The 24,323-nt window shown below is 41.3% G+C and overlaps 1 protein-coding gene across 3 annotated transcripts in view; it reads right to left on the minus strand.

Annotated features, from left to right (window-relative positions):
* LOC134349591 (radixin) overlaps positions 1 to 23,801 on the minus strand; it is a 93,588-nt gene extending 69,787 nt beyond the window's left edge. The window contains exons 1-2 of one of the 3 annotated variants that reach the window (XM_063054148.1): positions 23,480 to 23,801; positions 21,978 to 22,043 (exon numbers count right to left, since the gene is read on the minus strand). In XM_063054148.1, the coding sequence (XP_062910218.1) occupies positions 21,978 to 21,989 (12 nt within the window). In that variant the 5' untranslated portion in view covers positions 21,990 to 22,043; positions 23,480 to 23,801. Of the gene's footprint in view, positions 1 to 20,490; positions 20,567 to 21,977; positions 22,044 to 22,173; positions 22,251 to 23,479 lie in introns of those variants that run through there. The other 2 variants (XM_063054150.1, XM_063054147.1) reach the window with 2 other exon arrangements.
* Positions 23,802 to 24,323: the final 522 nt, after the last annotated feature.

A 24,323-nucleotide genomic window follows, 5' to 3' on the forward strand; every position in this document is an offset into this window, starting at 1 on the left:
GTGCATTTGATGATCAGGCGTATACCAGTTATTGACAGGGAGTACTGCTCCCACAGTTCCTACTTTTGTTTCACCTTGGTTGGTCACTCAAACCAATTTTTTGGTCATACATACACCCCTGAACCAGCCTGGCACCTTCAGGTAGCCACACTAGAAGGGAACGGAGTACTAGTCAGCTCCATTGCCCAAGAGCACAGCCTCACTGTTCATGCCGTTGACTCTGGCCCTCGATGACAACTCAGACTGGCTACAGATCTGTGGACCAACTGTCAATCCACTCAAAAGACTGCAACATAATCCAATGTACAGGGAGGATTTGATCAGAGTACTCCACCTGCCTGGCATCACCCATTCTGTCCACATCCATGCCCAGTTCTATGCAGCACACGAAAACCAAGTGGGAAACTCTGCCTTCCTTTGCACTTGGTAGGAAAGCTGCTACCTGCTCATTTAATTTGCTGAGACTTTGCTTCAAACCAGACCCATACAAAACTGTTCCAATGGAACAGCCCCCTTTACCCAATGATCTCCGAATTGAAATTCATTTCTGCTACACCAATATCTCAGTCTCTATTGCACTGTTGGCAACTCCCATGGAGCTCAGGTAGAAATACAATAAAGTAATCGGTTTCATCCTGCAACATAAATTGGATCTTTCCCTCCAGTTACTCTCCAACTCTTGAGATGCATTTAATGATGGTATCAACCAGACAACAGCCTACAGAACAGACCCCAACTGAATAGAATGGCAAACAACAGGAATTCTGCAGATGCTGGAAATTCAAGCAACATACATCAAAGTTGCTGGTGAACGCAGCAGGCCAGGCAGCATCTATAGGAAGAGGCGCAGTCGACGTTTCAGGCCGGGACCCTTTGTCAGGACTAACTGAAGGAAGAGTGAGTAAGGGATTTGAAAGCTGGAGGGGGAGGGGGAGATGCAAAATGATAGGAGAAGACAGGAGGGGGAGGGATGGAGCCGAGAGCTGGACAGGTGATAGGCAGAAGGGGATACGAGAGGATCATGGGACAGGAGGCCTAGGGAGAAAGACGGGGGGGGGGTGACCCAGAGAATGGGCAAGAGGTATATTCAGAGGGACAGAGGGAGAAAAAGGAGAGTGAGAGAAAGAATGTGTGCATTAAAAAGAGTAACAGATGGGGTACGAGGGGGAGGTGGGGCCTAGCGGAAGTTAGAGAAGTCAATGTTCATGCCATCAGGTTGGAGGCTACCCAGACGGAATATAAGGTGTTGTTCCTCCAACCTGAGTGTGGCTTCATCTTTACAGTAGAGGAGGCCGTGGATAGACATGTCAGAATGGGAATGGGATGTGGAATTAAAATGTGTGGCCACTGGGAGATCCTGCTTTCTCTGGCGGACAGAGGGTAGATGTTCAGCAAAGCGGTCTCCCAGTCTGCGTCGGGTCTCACCAATATATAAAAGGCCACATCGGGAGCACCGGACGCAGTATATCACCCCAGTCGACTCACAGGTGAAGTGATGCCTCTCCGCCAGAGAAAGCAGGATCTCCCAGTGGCCACACATTTTAATTCCACATCCCATTCCCATTCTGACATGTCTATCCACGGCCTCCTCTACTGTAAAGATGAAGCCACACTCAGGTTGGAGGAACAACACCTTATATTCCGTCTGGGTAGCCTCCAACCTGATGGCATGAACATTGACTTCTCTAACTCCCGCTAGGCCCCACCTCCCCCTCGTACCCCATCTGTTACTCTTTTTAATACACACATTCTTTCTCTCACTCTCCTTTTTCTCCCTCTGTCCCTCTGAATATACCTCTTGCCCATCCTCTGGGTCCCCCCCCTTGTCTTTCTCCCCGGACCTCCTGTCCCATGATCCTCTCGTATCCCCTTTTGCCTATCACCTGTCCAGCTCTCGGCTCCATCCCTCCCCCTCCTGTCTTCTCCTATCATTTTGCATCTCCCCCTCCCCCTCCAGCTTTCAAATCCCTTACTCACTCTTCCTTCAGTTAGTCCTGACGAAGGGTCCCGGCCTGAAACGTCGACTGCGCCTCTTCCTATAGATGCTGCCTGGCCTGCTGCGTTCACCAGCAACTTTGATGAATAGAATGGCATGTTGTCCCCCATCACTACAATGTTTTTCACTCCAAACTTAAAATAGTTCACATACCGCTGTTCTGTGGGTAAGTTTATCCTCCCTGCAGTCTCTCTCATCTATACAGCAGTGCAGTACCTGCTCCTATACCATTTCACCATCTACTGAATTCCACACTATTTACTCTCTTGAAATAATTCCAAGCAAACTTTCCCCCTCCCTAAAGCACTAAAGTCCAAACCTCACACATCAACTTGACAACTCCGAGCCAAAGTTCAGCCCTACACACATTTACGGTCAGCACACCAGGCTGGAAATCCCACGAGATGTTGCAGGCATACAATAGTTAGAGCACATTTCCACTCCACTCATTGATACACGAGCCACTCAGAAGCCGACCAAGGAGAACAGAATGGCATTGATGGATGCTAACAAACTAATGTAGGAGTCGGAGAGGCAAAGCAGAGGTTTGCCACTTCACTTTGATAATGAACTTCTAATACAGCCACAAGCCTCAGGAGAGGAGGGGGAAAAAAACTGCGAATAAGAACATTTCCATCATTTTCTGCTCTCATTTCAACAGGTCCATCAATATCTGTGGAAAGAAAGCAAAGTTGATTGTTTAAGGCATAGCTTTCGAAGCTCAGAAAAAAATTTGATATCATCCAGAGTGAACAAGTAAAGGAGCAATGCAAAGGAGAGGGGAGGCAGAATTAAGTTCAGCATTCCCAGGAGACAAGTAGCAGAGAAATAACAGATGAATAAAAACAGAAAAAGATCGCAAAATGAAATGCGAAGTAAAATTCAGTACCACAGCTGAGCCACAGTCACAAGTACTGGAAATTGTTACACAACCAAATAAAAACACAGGGTCAGGCACCATCTCTAGAGGCAGAAAGAATTAATATTTCAGGTCGTTAGCCCCTTATCTAGTTTGGAAGGTCAGCTATCAAACAAGTGTTAACACTCTTCCTCTGCCCACACCACCACTATCCCCCACACAGATGCTGATCAACAAGCATTTCTAACATTTGTTTTAATTTTATCCAGTCAGCCCTGTGAGTATTCTTGCCTTCCACAATACCACAAGGGATAATGAAAAGTCTCACTGACATTTACAGGTTGACAAATTAAAACTATTCTCAACTCTACTGGGATCAGGTGCAAAAAAAAAGACATAACCAAAAAGGAGCAGCATACTACAAGAGATACAAATGAAATGCCACCCTTAATCATCAGAAGGCACAGCAAAGTATCAAACAGCAGTGGCAAACCGTACACCATCGTCTAAATCTTGTGATTTATGACAGACACTATCTCCTACCTAAACAGCGACAACCTAAGTATTTTGAAGACAACGACAAAGTACAGAAAACATAGTTATTATGTTGCAATATCTCTCCTCTTGCAAGACTGATTGATATTCCATTGTGTCACTTGACCTAGAAATCTCTGAATACATAGAGAAGTTTGGGGCAAAAACATTCATTTAGTCTAGGTCTTGAAGAAAAGAAGCCGCCTTCCCATGGAGGTGAAAGCACAAGTGTTACCTTTTGTTTAATTAAGCATTGTTCACTTAAATCACCATTTATCACTGAAACAGAAAGACAAGACAGCTACCAGCAAAATACCTCCAAAATGCATAATAGCAACTTAACTGTAAAAGTTCATTCTGTGCATTTTAAAGTGGACACCCTCGCAGTTTGCATATTTTTCAAGGATATGACCATAATTATAGTTGTCAACATGTTGCTTTTAATAAAGTTGGTACTTCCATAAACTTCATTGAAAAAAGGCACTGAATATGCTTTTGTGATACAATACTACTGCTGGCAAAAATAATCTAAGGGCTGCTCGGTTTAATGTAAAGAGCTTGCCATGTTCAGGTAGATATTTAATATTGCCTATTCTCTGTTTAAGCTTCAAGTTCTAAAATTACTGCAGATTTCTAGTACCCTTATAGTGTAGATTTCATTAACAAGAATCAAACAGAACTGCTAAGATATGCTACACATTTGTACTGTGAATGCATCTTAACTACCACAAACACACTGTGAAAACATCAGTCCCAAAGCTTTCCAGGTGGTTTTTACCAAGGTCATCCAGGCAATTATAAAAGCTGCCTAATGGGACTCCAGTGCAACCATTATAATTAAAGACACTTTAGATTGCTTGAATAGAAGCATATCAAAAAGGAGCATTATTTATTAAACTGTGCTGTTATTTTAGTTTTATTCTTGAAGGAAAGTTAAGTGAGGAGCACATGGAATTCCAAATTTCAAAATAGCTTTGTTCAATAGGTTTATGACCCAAGAGGTTACAGTAAGTTACAAAATATAGTGATTGAACACAACATTTGCAGCAATAATTAAGAAAGATCCTTTCCAAATAGCTATCTCCTTTTCTGGTGCAATTCATTTTATAGCAAACTTCAAACAAGCTCATTAAGTCACTTATATTGAGAAAAAAAGCATTAAGGGGCATTATTTTTGTACATCAGCAAATGGTATGATAAAAGCACATCTTAACTCATTCCAGAATATGAATCTTAAGCCACTGTTCAACACTGACAAACAATAGTTTCTCCAAAATATTTGAAGACCAAAGCCATCATCTCATCATCAACCATAATAAATTCTTGCACATGTCCAGTTCTCATTAAAAAGTAGCAATAAAAAAGCAAAAAGGCAGCTGTTTCCCCATACAAAATGCATGTGAATAGGCACCAATTCAAACCCATCTACAATCAAACAAACCACCTGAACAACAGCTAAATATAGAAGGAAATAGACAAGTGGGTGACCCATTGGGGCACCTCTTGAGAGAAAGGTAGTGTAGTGTGATGTGATGTGCTTTGGAAATTAAAGAACTCTATGTATTAAAGAAAGACAGATGCGTAGCAAGACAAATATTGCTCCTCCTCGTTTAACGAAGGATTCTTTATACGACCACATTTCTGGTTGATCTGCCAGCCTTCAGGAATACACTAACATTTTCATTTCTTTTTCCACAGCTTAAAGCCACATACAGCTGACCATGCTGGAATACCGGTTTCTCCAGAAAAATCAACACATTCTCCATGGTTTGGCCTTGTGCCTTAAGTATAGTCATAGCAAAGCATGACTGTATCCGCAACTGGCTCCACTGAAGAGGGACATCTTCCCCTTCTGATAAATTGAGAATAATTCTTGGGATCATGACAATATCATTTTTGAATGCACCAATGTTTATCTTTGCTACGATGAGATTGTCGTGCAGTTCTTCCTCCATCATTTGCGTTCCATTGCAAAGCCTTGGTGGATCCAAGTTCCTCATTGAAATGATGGGAGATCCCCTCTTCGATTCCAGTTTATGTGGTGGCAATCCAGAGAGTTCGACGGAATCAAGGAATTCTGTAGGAAAATGAGTGGTGTTAGCTCCTTCACTTACGGCACTGAAGAAGCAGTATTCTTTCATGATTCCAGGGAAGTGTCTAATGCATGTGAAGTTTATTTTTCCATCATTTCATTAAGAGGAACCAAGATAGAATTCCTCGAGAAGAGTTCTGCAGGATTGTCGTATGTCAGGTAGATGAAATCAATGCATTCTTCCATAGTTGTTGGTGGCAGAATCATATCTTCAGGTAATTTGATTTCATTGTTTTCATTTTTCTCAATCTTGTCTTCTCCAACATCCAATAAGAACTGAGAATATTGTCCTTCTCCCTCACTCAATCACATTTCTCTTCAACTGAGACTTGATGAAGCTTCTCCATAAGTATGATTTTTTAATGCATGAATTCTCCACATCAGCGTCATTTTCGTGTTTCACAACTGTTAGAAGCTGATGGAAATCGCCACAGCAAATGGTTAAAATACCCCCGAAGGCCTCATTCTTGCCGCATACATCACAAAAAGTGCGGTCCTCGGCTTCAAAGCTTTCCCTCCTGATCATGGGGCACTCATCCCAGCCAATAGGCTTCGCATTTTGGAGTAAATTTGCAGTATTGGAGTTTTTAAAATCGATGTTACAAAGGGCAACCTCATTGACTTTGAGGGGTATTTTGAATTGTGAATGCGCTGTCCTACTACCAGGCACCTCTGTCTCTTCCTCTCTCCTCCTTCTCTGCCTGTTGTTGTCATTCTGGAGACGTGCAAGCCTGTCCTCCTCTGTCTCCTCTTCTCTCATCTTTTTTGTCCTAACTCTTTGATCCTGGAGTCGTGCCGCCCTGGCCTCATCCGATTCTTGTTCTCTCTCTCCCCTTGCCGCTTCCCGACGATGTTTGCAATCATCTCTTATCATAATGTCCCCCTTCTCTTTCCACTTGGTATAATTAGGCTATCCATATATTTTTTACCCTAATGCTTGATAGAAGATAGGAAGCAGTAACACCAAAGCCTCCAAAATGCTGTTGATTCTTGATGATGTGGTTGGCGCTCTCCTAAGTGGATGTGATATAGTCACCGCTGTCCTTTGACTGCAGCAAAGGGTTTTATGGGAGTCTCGAAGTACATCACCACAATAAGATTTAATTTTCTCTTATCAATGGGTGGCAGTTCGATCTGTCCCAATCCTGCACATGCTGATTAGCAGAATGTGACCCCTCGAAATCCCTCCCCCTCCCTTCCCCCATCCCAGTTTCACTCTGCCCCCTCCCCCAGCTGCCTATCTCCTCATGGTTCCACCTCCTTCTACTACCCATTGTGCTTTCCCCTATTCCTTCTTCACCCTTCCTGCCTATCACCTCCCTGCTTCCCCTCCCCCACCCCTTTATCTTTCCCCTTACTGGTTTTTCACCTAGCACCTACCAGCCTTCTCCTTCCCACCCTGCCCCCTCCCCCTTCATTCCTGATGAAAGGTTCTGGACCTACACATTGACTGTTCTTTTCCATGGATGCTGCCTGACCTGCTGAGTTCCTCCAGCGTATTGTGAGTGTTGCTTTGACCCCAGCATCTGCAGAGTATTTTGTGCCCTCGAAATAGAGCTGCCCTGCCCTTTTGCTCTGATAAGTGTCGCTGCTGAGGCTGGCCATGCGCATGCGTCAGGCTGTCGCGTCCTGATTTCCATGATGGCCGTTTGGGTCTCGGGTGAAAGCCAGCCTGTTGATTTTTAGCGAATGAGCAATTTTATACGAATATATAACCCTGAACTTTGCGTGCATTCTATAAGTTAGCGCATTTGAATTCAATTTAGCCAAGTGCCGCTATAATGCACCATTTGCGCTAATTGGAGGTCACAAACAGACAAACAGAGCATGAGAGTTTTAGTAGTATATAGATCAAATGAATGCCAATACCCACAGAAACACGTCAGGAGACAACTTAACACTTTTCCCTCTCTTGGAAAATGTTTTTTGGAAATTTAATTAGAAACTGTCAGCTCCTTATGGCAATTGGGTTTGAAAGCAAGGCAACCATAAAGATCTAATGGATTATAGATTCATAACACAAGGGGGTGGGGGGGGGGAAGAGAAGAGACTGGGAGATAGAGACATTCACCATACATACCCATCAATTCCCTCTAGATTCTATAACATGTACACAGCAAGGAATTTGCACTGCAGGTCTGTATCAACTCAGGTCAGTGGAGCTGTGAGACAATGACTCTGCTACCAGCACTACCTTGTGATGATGTACATTTCTACTGCTGATGATCACAGGACCTCATGGATGCCTAGCCCTGCGCTGCTCAACCTGTCTGAAACTATCCAATTTAGTAAGTTCATAGTGCCACACAGCACAATGGCTGGCAACTTTGTACAGAGCAAGATTTTGTCTCCAAAGACTGCAGTGGTTATATCTATCAATGCAGTCACAAACAGATGCAAATGCCACAGGCAAACTGGGGGAACATGCAAGTTTAACATTGGTTCACTCATGATCAGCAGCAGACCCAGAAAGGTAGCTACATACTTCAGTACTCAACTAGCTCATTCTGTGGTAGTGCGAGCCAGTCACTGTAGATCCCCTTGTGTGCCCCTGCTACTTTCAGTATTGTTCAACAATTGAAGCCACTGATCAATCAGTTGAGGCAAGACAGTAGATAGCACTTGAAGTTTCCTTGCCCATGTTTGACCAGATGTCATGAGTCTCCAAGGTGTCTGGAGATGTTACTGAAGACCAAAGATACTACTGCCTCCCATACTGACACGTGGGTCTGACCTGCCACTGAGAGAAGGCACAACCAAGAATTGCAATTGGATCTAGCACACTGTCTACAAAGCAAGATAATGAGAGTATATTAGGCTGTTGAGTTATTAGGCTGTTGAATAGTTCTCCTAATATAGACACAAGGCACCAGACCTTTGCAAAGACCTTGCAAGGTCATCCAAACTGTAATCAACTTTGCTGACTCCACATTCAGGTATCTGAATCAACCGCAAATAGTCCATTCCATTTTATTCCTTTCTGTTCAAACAGAAGTTATACTGATACACCTGAATGACTTGCTAGGCTACTTCAGAAAACTTTTTTTTCAATAAAAGAAAGGGAGCAATCTGGAAGATTATCATAGTTATGATTACTAGCTTATTTCCACCATCACCATCCCTCTCCCAGTTCCCAACTATTGGCCAAATTTAAATTTCATAGCTGCTGTTGTGACATGTGAACCTTTCCCTGCTTTGTTAGTCCAAGTATCTGGATTATTGGTCTGGTAGTCCAGTCACTACACAATCACCAAAGCAACCCACCTCAATACAATTTATTCTGCTTGCGATCTGGGCATCTCCCGAAGGCAAACATTCATTGACAATACATAAAAGATCATAAGATGATCATTCTTATTTTCAGAAGATCCAGGATTTTGACTCAGTGAGGAAGGAATGGCAAAATATTTCCAAGCCCCTTTGTGTAACTTGAAAGGAAGCCTCCAGGTTATCATGTGTTCGTGCAACTGTCCTTGTCCTTTTTGACAATAGTTATGAGTTTAGGGACTGTCAGTATGATCTATGTGAACAACAGTACACACAAAACCTACTGCACACCAATAGTGTGAAAATTCCTAGTCGTGTTCAAAGTAGAATTTATCAGAGTACATACACATCATCACATAGAACCAACCCTGAGATTCTTTTCCTGCGGGCATACTTAGCAAATCTATAGAACAGTAACTGTAAACAGAATCAATAGACAACAAACTGTGCAAATATAAATAAATAGCAATAAATAACAAGCATGAATTAACAAGATAAAGAATTCTTAAAGTAGACCATTGGTTACGGGAACACCAGAAGTAGAATGAGTGCAGTTATCCCCTTCTGTTTAAGAGCCTGATGGTTGCGGGGTAGTAACTGTTCTTGAACCTGGTGGTGCAAGTCCTGAGGCACCTGTACCTTCTACCTGATGGCTGCAGCAAGAAAAGAGCATGGTCTGGGTGGTGAGGATCTCTGATGATGGATGCTGCTTTTCTATGGCAATGCACCACGTAGATGTGCTCAATGGTTGGAAGAGTATTATCTGTGATGTATTGGGCCAAATCCATTACCTGTTGTAGGATTTTCTTCTCAAAGGCATTGGTGTTCCCATACCAGGCTGTAATGCAGCCAGTCAGCACACTTTCTACCACACACCTATAGAAATTTGCCAAGGTTTTCGATGACATGCCGAATCTCTGCAGACTCCTGAGGAAGTAGAGGCTCTGTAGTACTTCTTAGCAATTTTATTTATATCATTGGTCCAGAACAGGTCCTCTGAGATTAGTAACACCCAGGAATTTAAAGTTACTGACCCTCCCCACCTCTGATCCTCCAATGATTACTGGCTCATGAATCTCTGGTTTCCTCTCCTGAAGTCTACTATTAGTTCCTTGGTCTTATTGAAAGGTTGTTGTTATTATACAATGTTATTAGTGAAATAACAGCAAGTTACTGGAGAGCATGTACAGCTTGACAGAACTATGACAGCACTTGTTAGCAATCTACTACTAACTGAGTGCAATTGGAAGGCATTTAACTGATGGAATTTATCTTGTTTTTTTTTGTGTAAGCCCACCTACCAGGCCAATTCAGGGCTGTCAGGCAACAATGTGGCATTCAAGGACATATTCTAAAACAAACCATATCTTCAGTACTACAACAATTATAATAAACTTGTGTCAGTAATGCACAACCACCAATAAATTTAACAAGCAATCTGCTGACTTATAGTCACCTTCAATACCATTCCAAGCAATTCTTTATGGATTTGTCCGTTGGCAAAATAAGCAGCATTTACAGAGGCTCAATTTCACGACACTATCTAAAGAAATTTCTGGAAGATCATACATGTGGTTCACAAATTATCAATACCCAGATATTTCCAGTTCATTACTGCTCATTTCTACTAATCAACAAGGGCACAGTAGATGGCACTCTGTGACAAACCCCCTTCTCCCCCCCACCCCCACAATCACCAACAATGAGGGAAGGATGCAAGCTCTCCCAGTGGCAGGCTCAATACATCAGCTTTAGACATACCCATTTCCCGCCATTCATGCAATGTGACACAATATCTGTCTTCACCAACAGATACATACCAAATTTAATTCTCATGTGGCAAAATTCTAAAGGGCAATTGATGTTATACAATTATATGGGCATCCATTAGTCTCATGAGACCATGGATTTGCACCTCGGAAGGTTTCCAGGGCGCAGGCCTGAGAAAGGTTGTATGGAAGACCAGCAGTTGCCCATGCTGCAAGTCACCCCTCTTCATGCCACCGATGTTGTCCAAGGGAAGGGCATTAGGATCCGTGCAGCTTGGCACCGGTGTCGTCGCAGAGCAATGTGTGGTTAAGTGCCTTGCTCAAGGACACACACACTGCCTCAGCCAAGGCTCAAACTAGCAACCTTCAGATCACTAGACGAACACCTTAACCACTTGGCCACGTGCCAACACTATACAAACAGCACTTAAAATGCATTGGTGCTAGTCAAGAAGATTAAGGACGTGAAGTTTCTAGCAGTGGTCGTTAATAGATTGTACTGATCCAACTAAATAGACACCATGGCCAAGAAAGCACATAAGCACCTCTACTTTCTAGGGAGGCTAAGGAAATTCAGCATATCCTTGTCCAGCTTCACTTTTATTCCCCCTCCCCCCCCCCCACATAGATGCACCACAGAAAACATCCCAGCTGGAAGCATCATCTCAACTGCTCTGCCCAACACTGCAAGCAACTGCAAAGAGTTGTGGACACAGCTCAGCATATCATGAAAACCAGCCTCCTCTCCATGGAGTGCCTATACTTGTCACTGCCTCAGTGAAGCCTCAATGACACCCCCTACACCAGGCATTCTCTTTCTTCCCCCTTCTATTGGGCAGAAGAATGAAATCATGACAAGATAGACCCTCACAACTTACGTCATCATGGATTGGCCCTTTATTATCTGCCTGCACTACACTCTTAACACTGTTCTGTATTCTGTAATTACTTTTTCCCCTTGTACTACCTCAATGTGCTCAAGTGAAGAAATGATTTTTAAGGATGCATGCAAGATTCTTCTACTCTACTTTGTAGATATAATAATTTATCAAGTTACATTGATCAGTTGTAAGATTAGTATTCTAACATGTTAACTACTGAATTAAGAGTTAGCTCAAAGTTCAAAGTAAATTTATCAAATGACATATGTCACCACAAACAACTCTGAGATTAGTTTCCTTGAGGTCATACACAGTAAATCCAAGGAACATAATAGAATCAATGAAAGACCGCACCCAACAGTGTGGACAAACAACCAATAAGCAAAAGACAAAAACTGCAAACACAAAAATAATAATAAATAAGCAATAGAGAACATGTGATGGAGTCCTTAAAGTGAGTCCATTGGTTGTGAGAACAGTTCAGTGATGAGACAAGAGAAGTTATCCCCACTGGTTCAAGAGCCTGATGATTGAGGGGTAAAAACTGCTCTGAACCTGGTAATGTGGGTTCGGAGGCTCCCGTACCTACTTCCTGATGGCAGCAGTGAGAAGAGAGCACGACCTGGGTGGTGGGGGGGCCTTGATGATGGATGCTGCTTTCCTGCGACAACACCCATGTAAATGTGCTCAATGATGAGGATGGCTTTACCGTCGATGGACAGGACCATATCCACTACTTCATGTAGGAATTTCTATTCAAGGGCATTGATGTTTCCATACCAGACAGTGATACAACCAGTCAATATACTCTCCACCACATATCTAAAGCTTATCCAAGTTTTGCATGTCATGCTCAATCTTCAGAAAAAGTATGAGGCCAAGGTCATGAAGCTTATCAATTTTGAGGAGATGTTAGTATTGAATGTGGAGCTGTTGTCAATAAAGAGCATCCTGATGTATGGATCTCCCCTGTCCAGATGTTCCAGGGTTGAGTGAAAAGCAAATGAAATGGCATCTGCTGTGGACCTGTTGCTCCAGTTGGCAAACTGGTGCTGACTCAAATCATTTCTCAAGCAGGAGTTGATAACTTTCATCACCAACCCCTCAAGGCCCTTCATCACAGTGAATGATAGTCATTGAGGCAGATTACCATGTTCTTCTTGGGCACCGGTACAGTTGAAGCCTGCTAGAAGCAGGTGGGTACCTCTGACTTCCGAAGCAAGAGGCTAAAGATATTGGTGAACACTCCAGCCAGTTAGTCAGCACAGATCTTTAGTACTTGGTCAGGTCCTCCATCCAGGCCAGATGATTTCCAGGGTTCACCCTCCTGAAGTATAGTCACGTCAGCCTCAGGGATTAAAATCACAGGATCATCGAGGGATGCGGAGGCTGTAGGATTTGAGAAGGTTCTTCCATGTTTTGACTGTCAAAGCAAGCATAAGGAGCACTGAGTTCATCAGGGAGTTAGGCCCCGTTGTCACCCATGTCATTTGGTTTCACTGTGTAAGAGATAATAGCATTCAAGACCTGCCACAGCTGTCGAGCATCCTTCAGTGATTCAAGTTTAATCCAGAATTGCCACTTCACCCATGAGATGGCTTTCCAGAGATCATTCCTGGACCTCCTGTACTTTACTTGGTCACTAGACATGAATGTCATTGATCTGGTCCACAGAAGATTAAAGATCATGGTTCATCCAGGGCTTCTGGTTAGGGAAGACTCTGAATGATTTTGTGGGGACACACTTGTCTATGATTGCTTTTATAAAGTCTGTAATAACTGATGTATTCATTCAGATCTCCTGATGAATCCTTATACACGGCCCAGTCCTCCAGCTCGAAGGAATCCTGCAGCCATTTGTTTGCTCTTGTGACCACCTTTTTGTTGTCCTCATCCCTGCAGCCTTGCTCTTTACCAGCTGCCTGTCTGTATCAGGCAGAACAGCCAAGTGATCAGATTTCCTGAAATACAGTCTGGGCATCGATTGGTAGGCATTCCTTATCATGGTACAGCAATGATCTTGTGTTGGGCCCCTGGTGATGCAAGTTATACATATGCTGATTGTAACTGGACAGAGATTCCCTCGAATAAGCCTTCAAAGTCAGCATTCACAAATCCGCCTCTGAGCATAGTCACAATTAACAAACTCTGGCAGAATTACCATACAATTGCTGCTTTTGGTAATGCACCTGTATTTAATTAACACATTTAACAGCACATGCCCTATAAAAAACCTTACAGAAATTTAACTGCTGTTTTAATACAGGAAACAAGTCATTGTACTTTAAAATCACCAATCAGCTAAGTTACATTGACCACAATTTGAAAATTCATGGGGTTAGAGGTTCTGGGCTCAAGTCCCACCAGAGAAGTGTAAATACCCAAGTCACGACTCCAGTATAGAACAGAAAGGGTGCGACACAGCGGTACAGTCTTTCAGACTAAATGTGAAGTGAAGTTTCAGGCAAATGCAAAGATCCCACTGCGCCATTTCAAAGACCGGGAGGAGAGTTACCCAACACAATACATCCTCATTCAACATTAATGCAGGTACTTCAACACTTTGTAATAGTTCTAGGATTTTATCATGCTGCTTTTCCAGCATTAAAATAAAATCAGTGAAACATAACTGGAAAGTACTTCAGGACATCCTGAAATATCAATGCAGATGAATCTTTGAACGTTCTTACTGTTAGTCATTATCTTCACCTTTCTTTTTAAGATAGGCTGAGAAGTGCTGCAAAATCTTCCACAGATGGGGCAACAGGTGATGGGACAGGCTCGTGGTAGTTTGTTGTCATCAAGGACTTCATTTTATGCTGGCTACTATATATTCCCAGCACATGGACTCAATCCTCAGCACTACCTCAGATACCCCTTCTGTACTTTGAATGGTTGTGGAAATCAGTACAGATCCTACAAATTGTAATGATGACTTTGAGAATACCTCTGGAGTTGTCCATCTGCCATAGGCGAGGCCCCAGAGGACTAGAGAGTAGCAAATGGTATTTCTTTGTACAAGGGAAATAGAGGCAACTCAGGTAATTATAGGCTAGTGAGCATCATGTCAGTGGCAGAGAAGCTATTGGTGAGGATACTGAAGGATAGGATTTATGCACATTTGGAAAGGCATGGCCCAATTAGAGACAGTTAGCATAGTTTTGTGTGGAGTGATCACTTCTTGCATCTTGATTGACTTTTCTGAGCAGGTGACCAAGGTGCTTGATGAGGGCAAGGCAGTGAATGTTATCTACATGGATTTAGTAAGACACATGACAAGATCCTCATGACAAACTGATTCAAACATGCGTCGGATTCAGGGTGAAAACTGAAAGATTAAATTCAGAACTGGCTTGTCCATAGAAGAGCAAAGGTGGAAGGCTGATATTCTGGCTGAAGGTCCGTGACCAGAGCTGTTTCACAAGGATCAGTGTTTGTCATATATATCAGTGATTTGGATGAAAATGCAAGTGGCTGGATTAGCAAGTTTGCTGACGATACCAAGATGGCCGGAGTTGTGTACCATGTAAAGGGCTACCAAAGAAAACAGTGAGGTACAAATCAGTTACAGATATGGTTGCAGATGGAGCTTAATCCAGCCAAGTGTGAGATATTGCACTTTGAGAAGTCAAATGGAAGGAGCAGCTATCTAGTTAATAGTAGGGTCTTTAGTCGCACAGAAATCTTGGGGCCCAGGTCCATAGCAAAGATATAAAGATTGGCTTCATTTGTCAAATGTACATCAAGATGTACAGTGAAATGTGCTGTTTGTATTGACAACCAACACAGTTAGAGGATGTGCTGGGAGCAGCCTGCAGGTGTTGCTGTGCTTCCAGCACCAACATAGCATCCCCACAACTATACATGGTTGGAATGTGGGAGGAAATGTAAGCGCATGGTCACGGGGAGAATGTACAAAAACTCCTTACAGACAGTGGTGTGAATTGAACCCAGATCACCGGTGCTGTACAGTTGTACGCTAACCAGTACACCACCGTCCACCCTTCACTGAGAGCAGCTACACAAGCAGATAGGATGGTAATGGCAGCATATCAAATACTTGCCTTCAGTGTAAAAAGTAAGGAAGCGAAGCTGCAGCTACACAAAACTTTAGTCAGACTGCACTTGGAGTATTGTGCACAGTTTTATTTTTATACAAATGCAGACAGTGGTAGGTGCCTACAATGGGTTACTAGGGATAGTAATGGAAGCAATGGAGTTTATGAAGCTTTCAGATAAACATGTGAATATGAAGAGAACGGAGGGATATGGAGGGAAGGACATTTAGTATAAATCTGCATTACGATCAGCACAACGTCGTAGGCCGAATGACCCATGTAGTGCTGCACTGTTCCCTGATCCTTGCTAATCTCTTCAAGACAGAGCTCTAAATGGAAGCTACGTTTCAGAAATGGACATACAAGCAATATAGTTTATCCATTATAGACAATTCAGTTTCAACAGGGTCTTAGTGCTGGGGACATTTGCCTAGGAAAGGCAAACTCATTTATCTTTCCTATGGACCTGGATGAATTTGCAGTGTGAAGCAAGCCCACACATTGCCTTAACATCTTGCTCCAATACTTCCCACCTCTGACATGCTTCCTGCTGAAGTGGTGCTAATTATGCTAATGAAATCAATATTCAGTGTCTGCAGTCTGCAACCAAGATTTCCATTACCCCCCCACCCATTTCACTGGTACAATTGTCTGTGCAGAGACAGAACTCCCAAGATATCATTAACTCTGTGACAAGAATAGGGGTCTTACATAATACAAGGTCCTCCGTTCCACTCCCACTGTAAAACACCACCTTCCAGCAATTAAAGTTTCATTGCAAGAAACTGAAAAACCTGGACCACCCTCACCTCCCCTTCCAATCGAAAGCAGACATCAAGTGAAGCTCATTTATTTTAAAGAGAGTGTCAGTGTTTAAACATCAAGGACTCAAGTCTATACAAATTTCATGGTCTACAGACTAAGACCTGAACTTATTTCAACCAACACTTCAACTGATTAGCTTCACTGTTTCAACAGCATTGCACTAAAAAAACCATTAATACATCACGAAGATGCAAGTCAGGTACAGTTTTGCCAAAAGGTACCCTACCTCCAGTTATGACCTCAAAATTAAGCTCATTTTATAGAAGCCACCAGTATTTACCTGCCCATTTGTAAACAACCCTTGAAACACATTATAGGTTTCTCAGATCAATATAAAAAACAGAAATAACACTGAAATGCATTCCCTTTAAAAGGCATCAAGGTACAGTTTAAATGAATTTAACTAAGCCACAATAATTTAAGGAGAATATATCTGTACCTCCCTCTGCAATTGGATCCTCGACTTCCTAACTGGAAGACCACAGTGTGCGGATTGGTGATAACGTTTCCTCCTCGCCGACAATCAACACTGGCGCACCTCAGGGGTGTGTGCTTAGCCCACTGCTCTGCTCTCTGTATACACGTGACTGTGTGGCTAGGCATAGCTCAAATACCATCTGCAAATTTGCTGACGATACAACCATTGTTGGTAGAATCTCAGGTGGTGCCAAGAGGACGTACAGGAGTGAGATAGGCCAACTAGTGGAATGGTGCCGCAGCAACAACCTGGCACTCAACGTCAGTAAGACGAAAGAGCTAATTGTGGACTTCAGGAAGGGCGAGACGAAGAAACACGTACCAATCCTCATAGAGGGATCAGAAGTGGAGAGAGTGAGCAGCTTCAGGTTCCTGGGTGTCAAGATCTCTGAGGATCTAACCTGGTCCCAACATATCGATATAGTCATAAAGAAGGCAAGACAGCCGCTATATTTTATTAGAAGTTTGAAGAGAGTTGGCATGTCAACAAATATACTCAAAAACTTCTATAGTTGTACTGTGGAGAGCATTCTAACAGGCTGCATCACTGTCTGGTATGGAGGGACAACTGCACAGGACTGAAAGAAGCTGAAGAAGGTTGTAAATCTAGTCAGCTCCATCTTGGGCACTAGCCTACAAAGTACCCAGGACATCATTAGGGAATGGTGTCTCAGAAAGGCAGCGTCCATTATTATGGACCTCCAGCACCCAGGGCATGCCTTTTTCTCACTGTTATCATCAGGTAGCAGGTACAGAAGCTTGAAGGCACACACTTAGAGATTCAGGAACAGCTTCTTCCCCTCTGCTGTCTGATTCCGAAATGGACATTGAAGCTTTGGACACTACCTCACTTTTTTTAATATACAGTATTATGTACAATGTTTTTGTACATTTTCTTAAATTTATTCAATATAAGTAATTGATTACTTATTTATTGTTTTATTTTATTTATTATTTTTTCTTTCTCTGCTAGATTATGTATTGCATTGAATTGCAGCTGCTAAGTTAACAAATTTCACATCACATGCCGGTGATAATAAACCTGATTCTGATTCTGTGATGCACTTTTATTCAGGAACTTGAATGGGACTACACCATACAACGTAGACTTAAGAAAAATAAGAATCTAAAAATTTGTTACAAGTAGCATCAAAATATTCTCAAATGGAACAAATACATGGACAGGTCCATGCATAACAATTTCAACAGCAAATAAATCTGATGGAGGAACTCAGCAGACAGAACAGCATCAGTGAGAGAAAAGAAAATGTCAACAATTTGGACTGAAATTCTGCACCACTGAAACATTGACAATTTCCTCCCTCCCACTGATGCTGCTCTACCCACTGAGTTCTTCCAAAGGACTGTGCATTGCTCCCGATTCCAGCATCAATCATCTCTTGTGTCTGCACAGTTTTAGACAAAAAATTTCATCTCAGATAAAGAGAAAATCCATTGGATTTCTTCCAAAAAAGACAAAGTACTAAATGAGAATCAATGAGTCCCATGTCCAACATTTTGCAGTAAGTGAAGCAAATTGCCCTTGCCACTAAATTCAAAGGAAGATTTAAGTTTTTATGCCAAGGACATGGTATCTGATGCCAGGTATCAGTACAATGGGATCCCTAGCATTCAGCAAGTATGCTAATAGAACGGCCAACCACAAAGAAAGTCTCAAACAAACCCACAAGGATAAAGCACAACTTAATTAATAATGAAACATTTTCTTTAGAAAAGTACAAAATAAAAATTAAACACCAATGGTAAGTAAAGAAGCAAACTTAAGTTTTACTTTGAAAACCTAGTTATTTCTCTCTAGATCAGAGAGCTTAGTAATAAAGATTCAGTAAAGTATTAGAATTTCAATATTATAAGCTCATGAACAATAGACTTGTTACTGTAACCAAAAAAATCTGGGTCATCCTATTTAATATGCACAAAAGACAAGGTCTAGACCAAGAATAATTTTCTGTAAAAAATACTAATGTTACAGTTCAACTTAAATCAAACATGCATAATTATGAGATTACACAAAAAGAAAAAGCTTCCACTATTCACATTAATCACTGGTTCCTCTGAACCAACATTATATCATGTACAGTTCCAACTTTTAAATGGAATTGTTTAAAAACATTCAAATCACCACAGGATTTGAAAGAGGGTTGGTTTACTTGCGAGTCAGGGAAACTGGCACTAGGAGCAAGGTAAAATGAAATTATGCAGACACGAGGAAATCTGCAGATGCTGGAAATTCAAGTAACACAAAAAAAAAATGCTGGTGAACGCAGCAGGCCAGACAGCATCTATAGGAAGAGGACTTAGTCCTGACGAAGGGTCCTGGCCTGAAACGTCAACTGCACCTCTTCCTAAAATGAAATTATGCAGGCCACAGTGAAAATGTCATGAATAAAAATCATGTAGACTTATTGCTCCAACTTTTCTTCACTGATCTATGTAACTAAATTAAATCAACTACTTTTGATCAGAATTGCTAATCTCCAATTTCTACTATGTGCCTCGAATCCAGGGGAATCATTAGTGTGATGTATTAAACTCCAAGACAGGTTTAAATACATCCTTGGGTAAAAGATGGCTTTCAAGAAACTTACATCAAGTGAGTTTGAGTAAAGTAACTGAAGCATCTAGAATGAGGACTTCCATGAAAAATAGAAACAGCAACATGAATAAGTAAGACTAGTTAGTCTAAAGACTGAAGAAAACTCAATATCAACAAGTTATTCTAGTCTCCAACATTCACTTCTTTCACATGAATGGGCAGTGAATAAATAAACAGAACTAACTTCACATTAATACTGTACTTCTAACTGCAAAGGCAGCAGCTCAGACCCATCAGGAATACTTCAATGAGAAATCTCTTAACAAAATGTAACAAAACCTTGACACAGTTGGGCTGAAGGTTGCCATAACAAACCATATGCACAAATGTAAAGATTCTGACTGGAGCCAAAAAGTCATTTCAGAATGTATCTTACGAAAGTTATGCTATTCTACCCAAATAAATAATGCATTGAAAAAGCACTTGCAATCTGGAGAATGTCAGTTGTACAGAGAATTTTACCACATTTTGTGGTAATGAGTAAATGACCCTTTCTAACAAATTCAGATTTGTTGGTGATTCAGGTTATTGACTCAAATATAAAGCATCATATTATTCTACCTACATTAATTGAATTAAAATGTGCCTTTATGCTTCAAAATCAACTCCAATAAATGAATCTCCAATTTATGCTGAAAACAGTTATATTTTCTTACACATTTTCTAATAAAATACAAATTACTAGTTTTAAAAATATCCTCTTGCTACAGATGCCCGAGACATTATATTTCCATAATTCTTCCAAATAGACTTGCTCATTTCATCACAAAACACACCAATAAACAAAATAATTACTGTTTACAAAAATATTATAATTTTCTTTAAAACCCAAAACAGTGCCTGACAGTACTTAATTTCAAACTTTCCATAGACAAGAATGCATTGATTTAACACTCAATAGTTTAGAATGAAAATACAAGCCAGGATTCAAGTGCTAACCTAGACTTCAGCAGAAGTGGGAAAAGGAGTGCAAATATAGTAATAGAGCTAGTTTTTGCGTATTTGCTACAAAAATAAACACACGATTGCACAGAAAGAAAGTGATAGTAGTTTAATGCTAGTTTAGTCACTACAAAATAATAGACAATTGCTCAGAATCTGTTCCGAACACATACCAAGGAAACCTCAAAGCTGTAGTAGAATAAAACTTCTCTCATCAATGCCCAACATCATTTTTTCAAATGGGGGTACTAGAAAAGGCAAGAATCAGTCACATCAGATACATCTTTGATTTAAAGCAGCATGAAAATAAACAGTGATTAAAAGAGCTATGAAATTTAGGACAAAGCCCAAAGATTAAAATTATTAAATCCTTGGCTGAAAAAAAAGAAAAACAGCACACTTTGTCATTTCAGCTTTGTAAGTGGAGAAGTTTAAAACTACGAGCTGCTTGAAACAGCTACTTGGCCAACAAATGAAGAAAGCAAGAGAAAACAATGACTAATTTGATTATATTTTTAGATAAGGGGAAGAGTGTATGTGTTGGCAGTGTAATCAATGTGGGAAATTGGATAGGATGTCCTTGCAACTCTTAACTCCAAGACAGCGTCTTAACTCAACTTTGATCACTGGTATCCCAGAGTCTGTAAAACAAGGTATAGAGTACAAAAGACCATGCTGGACCCAATATGGAAGACAGAACCCTAATTTGGAACCTATACCAAAACAAAGACTTCCAAAACAGTACAAGTATTATAGTTGCCTGAACAGACTAGAGGGGTTGAGAATAATCATCAGTACAGAAGGCTAACAGAAAGCTACAAGAAGTTAATAGATGCATTTTAAATAATGCACAGTTATAGAGAGAACAAGGAATAAAAACATGTTTAGTGACTAAATTACTGATTAATATAGATTTTGGGAAATTGGCAAAAGAATCAGATGAAAACCAGATTTAGATTCAAAATTGCACCATGCAGAATGGTTGTGAAATTAGTTTCCATTGCACTTAACAAAGAGAACTTATCAAGAAGACGTTTCAATGAAATGTGGAAGACGTTTCAATGAAATGTGGAAGGCGTTAATAGGGAAGGAAAAGGCAAGGCAAACTGGATTACTCTTCAGACTCCGAAAGCAGAACGATTCTTGTGTGACAAGAGTCCTAGACTAAACATAATACACAATTAATACTGAGGGAAAAAGGACACTCTTACAGAACTCAACAGGTCAAATGCAGGAGTGATATAGGTGCCTAGAATCAGGTATCTTGTTCTCAAAATAGTAATCATCCATTCAGGGCAGATGTGCAGACATTTCTTCATGCAAAACTTCAGTTACTGAATATATTTAAGTCGTTTTTCCTTATCAAGAGAAATATGAAATATGGGGTTAGTGCAGCAGATGGCCTGAGGTAGAGATTAGTCATGATCTTAAAACGGAGGAGTGGAATGGCCAACTCCCGTTTTCATTTCTTACGTTCCTAAACGAATCTCCTACATGATTTTCAACTCAGCCCTTCCACACACCCCATTGTAACCCTAGCCCAAATACAGAATATCAATATCCAATAAGTTTTAGAAAAACATTCAGACGTGCAACATTTTAGGATTACATTGCTAAATACATTAAAAGTAGTGCAGATAAATATCCATCATTTATTTACCGGCTTCGGCATTTTGCTTCCACCCCCTCGGTAGCAGCCTAGCTCGGTGCGGTCGGTCTAATCCCTCTGTTAATACAAAGGAAGGGGATTATATATAAAGCATTAAGTACATATTTTGTCTATTTACAGATCACCTTGTAATTACAAGATATCGACAATTGCATTGTACCGTATCGTATTAAATCACTCTACCTACCATTCGGTGGCCCAGCTCGACCAACACCAATTGCACACCCTCTCCCGTTTAATGATTGGCAGCTCCAACGTTTATGGAGAAAACCACCAGGCCGACAAGCAACACGTTAAATGACGAGATTGACAGCCTCTAACGCCAATGAAGATGGTGATGAGGCGGGGTTTCCAACTCCAGCCCCACCACCACTTGTGCAGGCGCCTCCGATGTAATTGACAGCGGCAGCCGCCACTGTAACTGCCCCTAACCTTTAACTGTGGTTGGTCAAAACATAATCGGTACTATTAACGGTTTTAGTAAACCAATCAGTGGGGCCGGAAGGCGGGATTTACATTATTCTCTGCGATTCGATGCCTCGTTGAGTTTGATTATCGGGAGTGAACACCAAGTTACTACTTGGCGCCGACGGACCGATGCTAGCTTTTTTTGGAAGAGAAGCGCAACCAAATTATCCGCGGAGCAAAATTTGTCAAGTTTATTGAAAATAGTAATTAAATATGGACGCTGACATAAAATTAATAAATTTCTCACAATCTTACGAATCTTATTCTACAGAGACAGCATTAGGTGCAAAGAAAACGATTTAAATGTTGGCGCAGTACGTTCAATACATGAACGGAATAATACCGCATTGTGACTATATGATCCTTGCTGCGACAGTGAAGGAATGCATGCTTTAAACAAAAACACTATTAAAGTTAATTTAAGTATACTTTGTTTAAACCAGTAACTGTCACAAGCAGTTGAATACCGACCCGAAGGAATTAATTCCACCCATGTGAAGCATTTACACGTATACAACAGACGAAGGGATCGTTTAAAAGATTTTGCAAACAATATTGATAACCATTCACACTTAAACCTATAGTTCGAAAAATTAAGGTGTAGCAGTAGAGGGGTACACTTCAAATCATATTCTCAATACGCGATCCCTTTGTTCCACTGGCCGCAAATATTCCCGTTCATTCAACTGTTGCAGTTCAAAGTCTTACTCAACCGGTTAGTTACCATGTTTCAATATTGAACCAAATAGACGCAATGTTGCCAATTAGAGTTCAATGATTCGCAAAATGAACAGTCTGTCGTGTAATATAATTGTTAATAAGATTTCCTCTCATCTATGTATTGGAATATTTTTCACATTCATTTGAAGAAGTTAAGCAGAGGAATGTAGCGGATAAGGCCTTTACTCAGCCTTCATTAATACCTTAAGGCCCGAAACAGGGAGAAGCATTCGGGCAGGGAATTCCTCACACTCGCGACTGGTATTGCTCTAGAAGTAAGGCAAAAAAAAAGCAGCAAAATTTACCTGGTCGTATAAACTGACCTCTTTAGAGGTCACGTGAGAAAACTCCCAAGCAAATTGTCCTTCTCAGATTTCTCTACTGTTGCTGATGAAGCGATGCAATTTTCAGCAAAAGGATCGCAACATGGCCGCCAGCGAGAGTAAGGCGTGGTCCCCTCTGACACATCTCAGAGCCGCCGTCATCTACATGGCGCTGCCTGCCTGTGCCCCCTGCCTCGCTCGCTTTTCCCCCCTTTCTCCTTGTAAAATGAGACGGTACAAGCAATGCCAGAGATGGCCGAGGGAACTGCCCAGGGCGATGTCAGCTGCGCCAGTGACCCACGCTTTACTGGTGACAGCGCACTGCGAACGTTCCGAGCCCCGCTGCTGCAGAGCTCGGCTCGACTCACTTCCAAGCCAGGGAAGGACGCGATTTGATTTATTTTCATTACCTAGACTGAGTAACAACTGTCTAATAGGATTTTAAAACCCAAACTATGTCTGCCACGAATGTGTAAAATAGGTTCTGCAAGCGGGCATTACAGATTTTTTTATCACTTCATTATACGGAGAATTTGCCAATTGTGATAATCGTCTTTGTTGTTCTAAAATATATATATAACAGAAAATTATACAGACATACATTATTTCTTACTATACTTGTATAGCCCGGTGTTCACTTCCAATAGATAGTAATTGTCAAGAACATAATTAAAAGATCTTTCACTGTTTTAAAAAAAAGTATGGTTTCAGATAACTTAATCCCAGATGGCGTTAATTTTCTTAATTAAGTAATACGAACATAGTTTCTTTAACTTGGCCTGCCCAGACTCATTCATTCAAGTTCGCTGGGCCGCACGTCACAAGC

The sequence above is a fragment of the Mobula hypostoma genome, chromosome 7 (assembly GCF_963921235.1).
Source record: "Mobula hypostoma chromosome 7, sMobHyp1.1, whole genome shotgun sequence".
Classification (NCBI taxonomy): Eukaryota; Metazoa; Chordata; class Chondrichthyes; order Myliobatiformes; family Myliobatidae; genus Mobula; species Mobula hypostoma.